General features: G+C 38.2%; 1 protein-coding gene across 1 annotated transcript; it reads right to left on the bottom strand.

Moving 5' to 3' along the window:
• Positions 1-1,619: 1,619 nt before the first annotated feature.
• Positions 1,620-10,282, bottom strand: LOC144348161 (large neutral amino acids transporter small subunit 3-like). Its single transcript, XM_078007657.2, has 3 exons — positions 9,903-10,282; positions 9,061-9,107; positions 1,620-1,728 (listed from the first exon to the last, which is right to left on the bottom strand). The coding sequence occupies exons 1-3, from the start codon at positions 10,265-10,267 to the stop codon at positions 1,622-1,624; spliced, it is 519 nt and encodes a 172-aa protein (XP_077863783.2). The 5' UTR covers positions 10,268-10,282; the 3' UTR covers positions 1,620-1,621.
• Between the last annotated feature and the right edge of the window lie 1,434 nt (positions 10,283-11,716).

Here is an 11,716-nt window from a genome sequence, read left to right as displayed (position 1 = left end):
CTATTACAGTCGTTATTACGAGGTAGTCATATTAAAGTCAACTACAAGTACCAAAATCATTGAAGCTCTAACTCCAATATTCGCTCGATTTGGAGTACCCCACACATTAGGAACTGACAATGGATCACAACTCGTATCTGATGAGTTTGAAGCATACCTGGACGAAAATGGCATCGAACATAGAACCACAACACCACTATGGCCACAAGCTAATGGCGAGGTAGAAAGGCAAAATCGTACGTTAATGAAAGCCATACGGATAGCACAAGTAGAGGCGAAAGACTGGTGTAAGGAACTGTCAAAATTCCTTATCGCATACCGCTCTACTCCTCAGGCAACTACAGGGGCTACGTCCTACTACTTAATGTTCGGTTGCAAGATGAGATCGAAATTAGTTGCATCGTGAGGGTACTACTATAAATGAGGAAATCCGCGATCGTGACTGGTCAAGAAAACTAGTGGGGAAAACATATGCAGATGCAAAGCGCCAGGCAACCAGCAGTTCTGTACAAATAGGTGACAAAGTGCTGTTGAAAAATACAAAAACCAATAAATTGTCACCTAACTTCATTCCTGATCCCTGTGAAGTTCTCGATAAGAAAGGGGGAGAAGTAACTATTCGTAATAAGGATGGAGTTGAATATAAGCGTAATGTCACATTCGTTAAGAAGTATAATGAAAAGCACGTTGAGGATGAAACAACACCACTAAAGACAGCAGCACATGAAAAATTGCCAGAATTAACACCAAATAAACAACCATCTCCTAGACCAAAACGTGATGTTAGAGTGCCAAAACGATATGATGACTTTGTTGTTTCGAAGGGATAACTAACTCTTGACATTATGATATAATTCCAGTGTTTTCAGAGTTAAATTGTGGGAAATGTTATTCCATTTTCTGATTGAAGAATGTTTGAAAAGAGGAGGGATGTAGTATTCTGTATTGTAGAGGTCGTGACCTTTGTTGACCTTTGCTCCTCTACCAATGATGCATTGTACCTTTAGAGTTAGCAACCAGTAATGGCTGCCCACTGAATAAATAGTTGAAGTTCATCTGTGTGTATCATTCACATCTCTAACCATCCATCGGTATATTATACTAAACTGGCCTGAAAACAACTCCAGCAAAGCATACAGTAGAATGCGCACCTGTGGTGCGTTTGATTATGTAAATTTCGAATGCGTCATTAACGGCGCATAGTGGCAAACTAGCTGTGAAAGCGAAAGCGATATTTTAGCTGACCTTTTCTTTCGCGCGTTACATCATCAAATACTCATTTTGGGTTCTCATACACCATACGCTTCTATGTTATAGGAGAGATGACTGGATAAATCATACAAGCGTGCCAGTATAGACAGCAATTTTTCACTCCAAGTACTACATAAAGTGGGGGAGTCTCATCTGCACATCTGCTGACGACCATAGCGTGTCGCTGTTTACAAACAAGCGTCTACCCATGAGCCTTTGTGTTTTAGCGTTCGTTGTTATTGTGGCTTGGGACTCAATTCACGCGCATGCACAGGAGACAACCTCTCCGCTTTAAATTGTGCTATTACGATTATTTTTGAGTTTTTCGTCGGTGGAGTTAATTATTTATAGTCATAATAAGTTCATGTTTCTATAAAAGCACTGTTGTAAGTGTACTGACCTCAAATACTGTAAAGGACATCTCAACTCCAGATAAAGAAGCCAGGCTGATAGCAGGTATCAATAAATACGGTGTTTCTATAATAATGAAATGAAAATGATGCATTATTATTCAACTGGTATAACATATATTTAAATTGTCAGGTGCAATCAGCGCCTGTCTTTTCCTGTAGCTTTGGAAATGAAATATTTGTATCTAAATTATGAAAACGTTGTATTTTTATTGTAAAGATTTATTGTGTATGAAACTCGAAGCTTAACTAATATTGTTTTATTACGATAGAAAAAATTAGAGAAAGAATTTGACTTATTTCCAATGTTCAGGGAACGAGCAAGGTTACTACCATCGAGAAATGAACAAGAATAAACATGTTGCCATAGTACAGAGAAAGTTGTGAAGACTATGTCGTCAGTCATTGGTATTGGTAAGTAGAATATCTGACTAGCTTGTTGGCCATATTGCATTTTACAAACTCTAACGAATATTGTGTTATTGAATGTCGTGTTTATCATCAATCTCTTGATGTGTTAAAAAATGTATGTGCCTTAGCTCTCAATAAAAAAATGTCTGTTCTGAAATCATTACATTTTACCCGTCATAAAGAATGACATAACATTGTCAAATAACTGTCAATGGACACATTAAAATAAGTCGCAAGAGCGTCATGTATAACATTTTTGCAGAGAAAAGGAAAACATATGTCTATCTTTAAATCAATTTACATGTACCTGCTTGTTTTTTGTTTTGCTTCAGATCCCACGGACAGTCCTTCATACAGAAAGGACGTAAAATTGTTTAATTACTGAAATAAACAATTCAAAGAACACGTCGGGGTATAGGTCACCCATTTGATTGGGGAGTTGAGGTTTTTTGGAAAATTAATAGTAAACATCTCTTTCTCTGCTATAAAATTAAATGTACATAACCGTCTCGAAACAGCCGCTTTTCTGTTCTTACATATATGGGGTGGGTATTTGTAGGGATTTTTTAGAAAACGTCTATCACTGCCCTATTTTCGATTTCACCACTCAAACGCAGACGCTATGGAGAATTTATTTTGCGACACCCATCAGTCATCCTTATAGTGTTCATTCACGATGCTGACATTCCATATTAAACAAGCAATGAAATACATGTACATGGGGATAATGAGCATCGGTGGGTCAGTACTAAGAAGAAAAAAAGGTGTTTGTGTATGAAAAAGTAAACTACGAGTATTACCAAATTGACACTCACGTGAACAACACGGGAGTCTGTGTTACCAATACAATAACTAAAGCTATTTGGCCCTACATCTGATAACACTGAGATTACCTAATTGTAATGCAGATAACATGTACATTCCCGACAATGGGAGCTATTTTTTAGCTTTCCTTGATCTATATTCTGTCTGTAAGCATCGTAATTTGAACAATACACAAAACCATGTTTAAATACATTATGGTATACGCTGCAAATACTGTCTACAATATTATGAAATATTTTTTTTTTCAATAATATAATACTAGTGGGGCAGAAATGTTTTCCCACCATATTGGATTTTGCAAAGGACTATGGGATGGGAATTTAGCCATAGAGGGCGTTTGGGGGAACTTTTACATTTCTGCACTACCCTACTTTGAAGTAATCCTGAACGATCAAATGTATATGCTTTACACACGTAGGGGGTAATCTTGTTACACTGTTCAGGGGAGTCGCAACAACCGTCCCGAAGTACCGTTTTCAGAGAGTTTTCGGCCCTTGTTTTCACCGTGATGGTTGCCAAGCGGTGAAAATGTCCGGATGTCCGCCACCGAGAATACATTCATGCTTTATTATGACCATGGAAGGTGGAAGGACTTCTACCTCCCATTTTATGCCAATTCACACGCATTGCGTGCAACCTGCATTATGCTATATTATAGCATTATCAATACCAGTGGATTTTATGACGTCATTGCAGCAGATTATTCGCGATAATGCATCCATTATTGAGCATCATGGCCCTGTGCCATGGATATGAATACAATGTTGTTTTTGAAAAAGAAGATAAATTGTTAGATAACAAGTATTTAATACTAAAATCGGCATCAAAATAAAACGGTCCATAACCAATAACAGTTGATTTCAATATCGAAATCAGACAATTGTGTGACGGCATCATCGTCTGCTCTCTACGCTAAAGCGGGTTCGGTCGAAGCGCTCCATCTAGTACGCGCGCTTCTGGATTCGCGATTGATGCCGCTGTCCCGGTGGCCTCCTGATTAGTTCGCCCTATCGTGTTGATGAAGTGAGGTTAACCGAGGGTGATTTATCCAAGCACATGCGATAAACGAAGTGGGGGTACAATGTATGTCACAGTCTGGGCACAGCTTGCCTAAGCAAAAGAAAGTATCCGTCACGGTGTTTTCAGGTGTGTATTTTTTATTTATACAGTCAGATTACAATCTCTGGTGGTTCTCCTTCTCAGATGGCTAACACTCACTAGCTTTCCAACCATGCTCGTTCGCTCGCTACGCCTGTAAGTTTTGTTTGGCTTCAAAGTATTCTTAATCACCGCCCTTCTGTGGAATTTAAAATAACTATTACACAGACAGGACAGTTGCCAATAACATCTACCTTGATGGTTTGAAAACACTAGTGGGATGGGGCACAGTCCCTCTATCATAGAGTGACTGTGGATGGGGTAACGATGGGATAACGATGCAACTACGTGCATGTACCCGGGGCACGCACCCTTACGCACAGTCGATCCAGCTGGACCACGGCGGTGATCTAGTGTAGCGTAGTGCAAGGTCGCGGCGGACACCCGGGGGGGGGGGATGGGCTACTTCCACACTAAGTGGGTAAGGGTGTGTAGCCCATCTCTCGTAAACCATACTCACTTCTAAATATTTTTTTATTTATATACCCACTTTTAAACACAAGTATTTTCAGTGAAAAAAACACACCCAGCTCACAACTTTCGCGACGCATTTTATTCAGCCTTTACCGGTATCCGGCTTTGAATATAAGGACCTGTGAAAAATAAATGCTACACACTTCTGAACCAAAATATTGACAAATGACCACCCACTTCTAAAAAAAGTGAAATGACACCCCAGTCGGGCGGCACATACCCGTATTGCACTTCTATGGAAGTAGCCCCCCCCCCCTGGGGGGGGGGGGGACACCGATACGGCGTACCAGTCACGGTGTGCCGTTCGCCTGGGCGAACACTGCAATGCTACTCCACACCACACATCAGTCACTCATTCACTCGCAATGCAAATGAGTTCATACAATAATATTGATGGATTAAAACTAGTTTCTTTCTTAGTTTGCCATGTGAGATTGTGGAAAGAATTTCCAAAAAGACATTTTAAATTATTCACATTCACGGGCCAGTGACTGTGAAACTATTCCGTTCACTGTGGATGTTTCTCCAAATTTTCCGCGTTTTAGAGGCAGCAAATCCACTCACTGGTATTGACAACGCCGACAACCCATTATCGCTTGGCGGGTCGTTCATTATTGTTTAATTATTGAACTGTTTTATTGATTTGTTACAAATTGATACTCTGAAACAATTTTCACTTCCGGGATCTATGTTTCTCTTTTCTCCAAGCTTTAAAAAACGTGCATTGATTCATTTATTACACCTGTTTGTGTCTGCAGTTGCCCACTGTGGAAGTCTGCTTTAAAGGGTGGCGGTCGTCGCGCAGCGTGTGTTCGGATTTCATGTAAACAAACAATGTATTTTACATTCGTTGTATTTTACATCCGTCATAGTATATTTCGCAATAAATTTATAATCCTGTATCTTACATAAGTACACTTTTTCTTATGAAAATGATGTGCACTGTCGATAAACAAGATTAATATTCCAAATTTACTATTATTCTACATTTACCCTATTCAAAAATATCCATAAACTGTATTTAGCCTGTTACATTATCAATGTTTCGATTAGCGGTGAGTAATTCATGTAATGACAAAAACAAAAGTTTACCAATCTTCTAACACTGGCGGTGCTCTTCAATGTAATAGGCCCTAATACTTGTAATGATTGAGCATTTTTAGATTTTCAAAGGCTCGAATTCAAAATGTGAGATTTGGAATACAAGTTGACAATGAGACACGTGATTTGAAGAGGTTACGTTGTAGCAGATTATTAAGGATTATACATTATTACATTATTAATTAATTTAATTAAATTCCATGAAATTGAAAAGGTGACATAATTTACCGTGATGTATACTCAAAATTTTTGCTTAAAACGATGTCAGATTATTAACAGTTTTCGGTAATTACGGTAGGTTTTATTTGAGTAAGTTCTTAGACACTCATTCTGTTGACGAAATGAGCAGAGAATCATGTACATTGCAACAGCTTGTCGATGAAAACAATAAATATGACTCGACAAAGGCTCACTCATTCACATTTGTTCAACCTCAAACAACTAATCCAATTGATTGTATAAGGTTCAACAAATCCACATGGGGCCACTTCGATTGTAATGTTCAATATACAAGGGTTTGTCAATAAAAGGGGCTCGATTTTTATTTTTAATGGGGTTTGTTATATCAATAAACTCTAGTGAGAGAGGCCAGCTGTATTAACAATCATTAATTCTACCAACATGCCATAGCCATGGCCTATTCATTGTTCATCTACTGTAAAGGGGTTAATTATTCACTGGGTTTTAATTTGGCTTATTTCGCTGACTGGAAAATGCGCTAAATTAAAACCCAGTAAATATGTAAAATTTAGCATAGAACACATTGTCTAAATGATAAAACCGTGAATTTAAAACCCACTGAATATGTCTGAAATGGTAAATCAGTGAAATTTAAACCCAGTGAAAATTAGTCATTTTACAGTATTTGGAGTAGAATTCAATTGAAAAGACATACAAGGAAGTGCCCCCAAAACGATCCGGTCAGATGCAATGGTGAAGTCGGTATTGATAGCTAAAAATAGCACATAATGCTGAAAATAACCAAAACAAACCAAGAACCAGACATGAACTGAATGTTCTCCCGAGTTTAATAAGTTTCTAACCATGCAAATTAATGATCATGCTGATCAATTTGTGGTCAGCCATTCTTTCCGAATGACTTTATCTGTTTTCACCGGTTCGTCGACTGGGTTCCATAGCAGCTCGCGCAGAATCCATAGAAATACATGGTACAGTGGTGAGCGTTTTAGCGACATCATGGATGTTCTTAGTACATCCATGGCGACATCAAACCTCCTGTTCCCGGGAATAGCCTGAGGTTAACAGTCTTGGCTACAGACTTTCAAAACTTTGCAGCATTGTGAACATGGTGAAAAAAAGTAATAACGGGATCTCCATATTATGCACTATATTTAACGTTTAACAAAACGATAATACGTTTAAATTTGGAACTGTTACAGCCATTTTAATTATGAGCATTAGCAAACTTCTTACTGAGTGAATGGTTATGCAAATTAGCCATTATCTAGTTGTGTTTTTCAGTTTACCAGGGAAGTTCAAATCTAAAAAGCTCTCAAAATTCTTGTTTATTTCAAGTGAAACTTTTGCACAACGTTTATCAGTTGTTTATTAACAAATGGGCGTCTAGGTGTATACATAGAATGTTTTGTTTTGATATTACAAAGTTGTCAAGCAGGATGTGTGCTGTAAATTCAATCCCGGTCAGTATTTCATACTTCGAATGTCCGAGAACGCAAAGCTTTAATAAGCCAAGACGCGTCTACGTCTTGTCTGTGTTTTTTTTTGTAGTTTGCGAGGCTAGTTGATATCGCTTGAGTTAAGAAAACAGGGTCCAGGACAGGAAGTCACACATCGCCGCACCATAACTGAGGCCATAAAACTATTTGCATATAACATCAACAGTGACTTGTCAATCAAAGATCAACTTAATCAAACGCCATTGTATTCAATTTTCATTTGGAAGATTTACTTTTATATTCATAACTTTTTATTTCGGTATGCCATTTCCGACATGACAATCAACGCGAGCACATCAAGAATAATTGTTCTGTGAATAATTGGGACTGTGGCTTTGGTATTGTTTTATTACCGTGGAACTAACATGTATACCTTCCTTGTATTGCACTTAGTAATCATGGTTAAAATGACTAAGGATTGTTGAATATTCTTAACAAGTCTGGGCGTTCTTTACCCCGTGCTAACCAATTTTTCCTCCCGGGTGTGAACGCTATTGGGTCTATTCGATATGCAAACATGTGATGATATTAGCTTAACTTGAATCTTAGGCCTAACTTGGTGTAGTGTGAATACTACTACTATTGCTACGCCAGTCTCATACCTCTGGCAATCGGCAGATGAGATTAAATGCATCGTCCGGGTTATATTATTAAGTGCAAAAAGAAAAGACATTTATATTCATGTATTAAACTCATCCTTAATATAGTTTACCGGGACAAATAGTTGAGACCCAATAGTGTTTACTCACACAAACTACAAATATGACACTGTGAAGCTGGACTGACATGGTCTCACAGCCCATAAAGTATTAAGTTGGAATCTAACTCGTCTGGTATTGTATCAGGGGGAAATTCTTCTCCTCTGAAGTTCTCCACACGTGTCAGGGGGGAATATCGTCTCGTCTCTATATCTCGTCCCCTTGAGGTACGGAACCGGGAAAGTCACTTAAACCTTACAGTCAAATAAGACACACACAACGAAATACGTTTCAACTCTCGTCTTAGTCGGTCAGTCGAGCACTCTATAAGACACAGCGCCCTGGGGAAAAGTCCCCAAGACTATCGCAAGGCTGACCCAAGACTAGCCCAAGACTGCGTCAAGACTCGCCCCAAGACTCTCCAAGACTGCACTGCGTCTGTCGGAGTGTTCTCACCAAGACCAACTAAAAACAACTTTATTCATTTTCAAAACCTTAACCAATTACAAAGCAGTAAAAAGACTCTAGGGCGTAACCTTCAATCATAAAGCCAATCACACTAAGTACTGAATACGTCATATCTTTTGATTAATCGTTCACTACATTAATAATTGCGAATACCAACTGTCAGAAATAGTAGTCCAAATAGCGACGGTTATCTCGTAATTAGTTCCAAATCACCGAGCCGAGTTCCGTCCAGAACCACGCATAAACGATGACAGACATAACACAGCTATTCACTCGTAATCAACTAATTAAGTCGATCAACAGATACGCAAAAACAATTTCATCATAATTGAATGAAATAGAACGTATCCAATATATTGATTAATAACAATATAACAAAAAGTCGGGAAACCCAGATCATCGCCCACGGCAAGCTTTGTAGACTCTGGTTTTCTATCGGATTGGGACGATAACAACTGTATGTCATGCCGTGTGCCGTTCAACGGTTAGTCACAGTGACTTTTGTATAATGCGAACGATGGCTTTCTTAGGAATTTCGGAATTATGAATAAGTTAAGTAGTACGTACCTTTTGTGATAAACACAAGCATCACCACAGACGCAATGAAGAGTATACTGAAATAAATAAATAAGAGATTTGAGATTCTATATTATTATTATGCGCACTATGCAAGCAATATTATGATACCGTCCGCTGCCCATAATTGAAACGCCGTGCTCTCATTGATCGGCCGGGTACCACGTGTAGCCAAAACTGAAGCTGTCAATGTACCCCCCGGGGTATGAACATACAGAATTATATTTGTCTCGTCCATATTTTTAACACTGTCTTGATAAGTCATTCCCGTTTTCATCTAAAAAAAGAAGATTCTTTTTCACGATTCATTAGCTATAGTGCTCGTGGGCGTTCCACGGGTAACTGAAACACACAGTCCCTGTTGTTGTGAAATACAATAGTCGGCGTTTACAACACCATTATTACATTGAGTGCGTCTTGACCATTGCATTGCGCACACCTTTTTGCTATCAGGCAATAATGTGCAGTGCGTCGTTCTTTATTCTCTACATGGCAGAGCTGATATATACTATTGTTGCGAACATATTTTGCTTTCAGTGTGGGGACGGGGGCAGTTAGTAAAGAAAAATAGGTCGTTAAATTGGGGGAGAGTAATATATGAGTAATAAAGTCTTCTCATGAATTTGACGTTAGTGTGACAATATAAGCTGCCTGTATGCCTTGGAGTTAGTTTTTCTCGCAGTGTACAGGCTACAGTTTTGTAATTTGATACAATGCCAACATTTAAACGCATTCGCACTACGTAGGTAACATGAATTGTCAACAAAGAATCAATGGTTTTGCGTAGCGTCGGGACACTGAATGTCAAGATATTTATTTGAAAGAATCGTTACCTTGATCCTAAACGTAGTTTCCATAAAGAAATACAATCATACAATATTCCAGCCGGAAAGCACCATATCAGCATCATCGACGAAGTCACTGTCCATATTAAATTGAGTTGTTTGTCTTGCTCAACACAACCGGTATAATCACCTGACGTTCCATTCGTGGAGTTGTACAATTGTTCTTGTATGTTAGATTCACTGTGACACAAATTTGAGAAGAACCCCTCTGCCTTGTATACAACCACCAACGACGCCCATCCGTACACAACACCGCTGAAGAGACAACATTCCACGAAGGCTAGAAATACTGTAACTACACTCTCGACCGACGACCGTACGTGACTGCAATATTCCACGGGTCCAGGCTTCATTATGCTAGAGGTGGCATGGCAGTAACCCGTGCATACGTTGACTTTGCCCGGTTAGGTCAGTCGCGGCGACCTGTATAAATAGTTGAATTATATACACCCGCAGGTAATACAATGAATGACACATGACGTTGTGAGTGGTGCTAATGAGATATCTTATAAAGCCAAGCAACTACGACAACTATCACTGGTCTGGAAAACGAAATCCATTCTTAGTATTGTACTAACTCTTGTAGTGGACAAGTAAACTGTTAACGTATTCACCGTTGGAAGTAGCCACAAGTAGGCCTGCATAACATTAATCAACATAGCTCAGTACCGGTGTTCGTTCGTACGAGACGTCAGCCATTTTAAAAATAAAGAAACACAAAGTTATATGAAATGCTATTTTGAGTTTGTAGATCTCAAACTAACAATAAATGTTAGTTGTCTTTAAAACGCGGAAATAAAACCGGAATCGCAGTCTGTGAAAAAACTTAATTAGATTACAATCCTTAATTACATTTTTAATTCAGCTCAATTAAATCACTGGCAGAATCCTATATAGAAATATAATTGACATAATTACGTTTAATTTAATTACATGCAATTAGATCAGAATTCTTTTATAGGAATGTGACTGAATTAAACCTAATTACATCACAATCTTATATAATTACAGTTTGATAAAACCTTATCTGGTTAAAATAACCTAAACTCAATGAAATTCATCTAGAACTTAAGTTACATTTATTTGAGCGGTTCTAGGCATTAAGATTAGGGTAAAGAAATCACGCGATGCATTGGAAATTGGTAATATCTTAAAAAGATAATTAAGGTACAATGTATTACATATAGATACATGTATTGACGCATTTCATCTATTGTTGTTGTTTACGTCACCCGTCACTGATTGTGATATACTTACACTTACACAGTCACGATATATTATACAGAAGAAAACAAATTTGTGTTTACGATATATACGCAATACAACATAAAATATGTCATACTAAACATACATGCGGGTTGTTAACAACAAGTGACCTCATGACATTATAATAACCAGTATGCCTACGTGTTCACCACTGTTTCTCTGTGAACTATGACTTATACAGGTAATATCATTTTCATATTATATTTTCCAAAATATATTGGTGGTATTGAAGTTTGTGTGTCGTTCCAGACATACATGTTCATTGGTAGATATCCGCTTTGAGAATAAACAAGAACACTTACCAGAACGGTTCAAAATAAACACGAACCAGTGCTTTCACAGACTCACTAATTTGCATCAGGGTAAACAGTTTTTCTTGCAATTTTGTGAGAAAAGCGCACTTCGTGTGACTTTTTTTTAAACAATTCGCCCGTGACCTTCATCACCAAATCCCCGTATTGCTGTATAATATTATGTAATTTAACGACCAAGACTTATCAACTATTGAGATGAACGATTGTACCTAAGGCTTAAAA

Source organism: Saccoglossus kowalevskii, chromosome 6 (assembly GCF_978046115.1).
Source record: "Saccoglossus kowalevskii chromosome 6, keSacKowa6.1, whole genome shotgun sequence".
NCBI lineage: Eukaryota > Metazoa > Hemichordata > Enteropneusta > Harrimaniidae > Saccoglossus > Saccoglossus kowalevskii.
The sequence above is the reverse complement of the archived record's forward strand: the minus strand, read 5'-3'. Positions and strand labels throughout refer to the sequence as shown.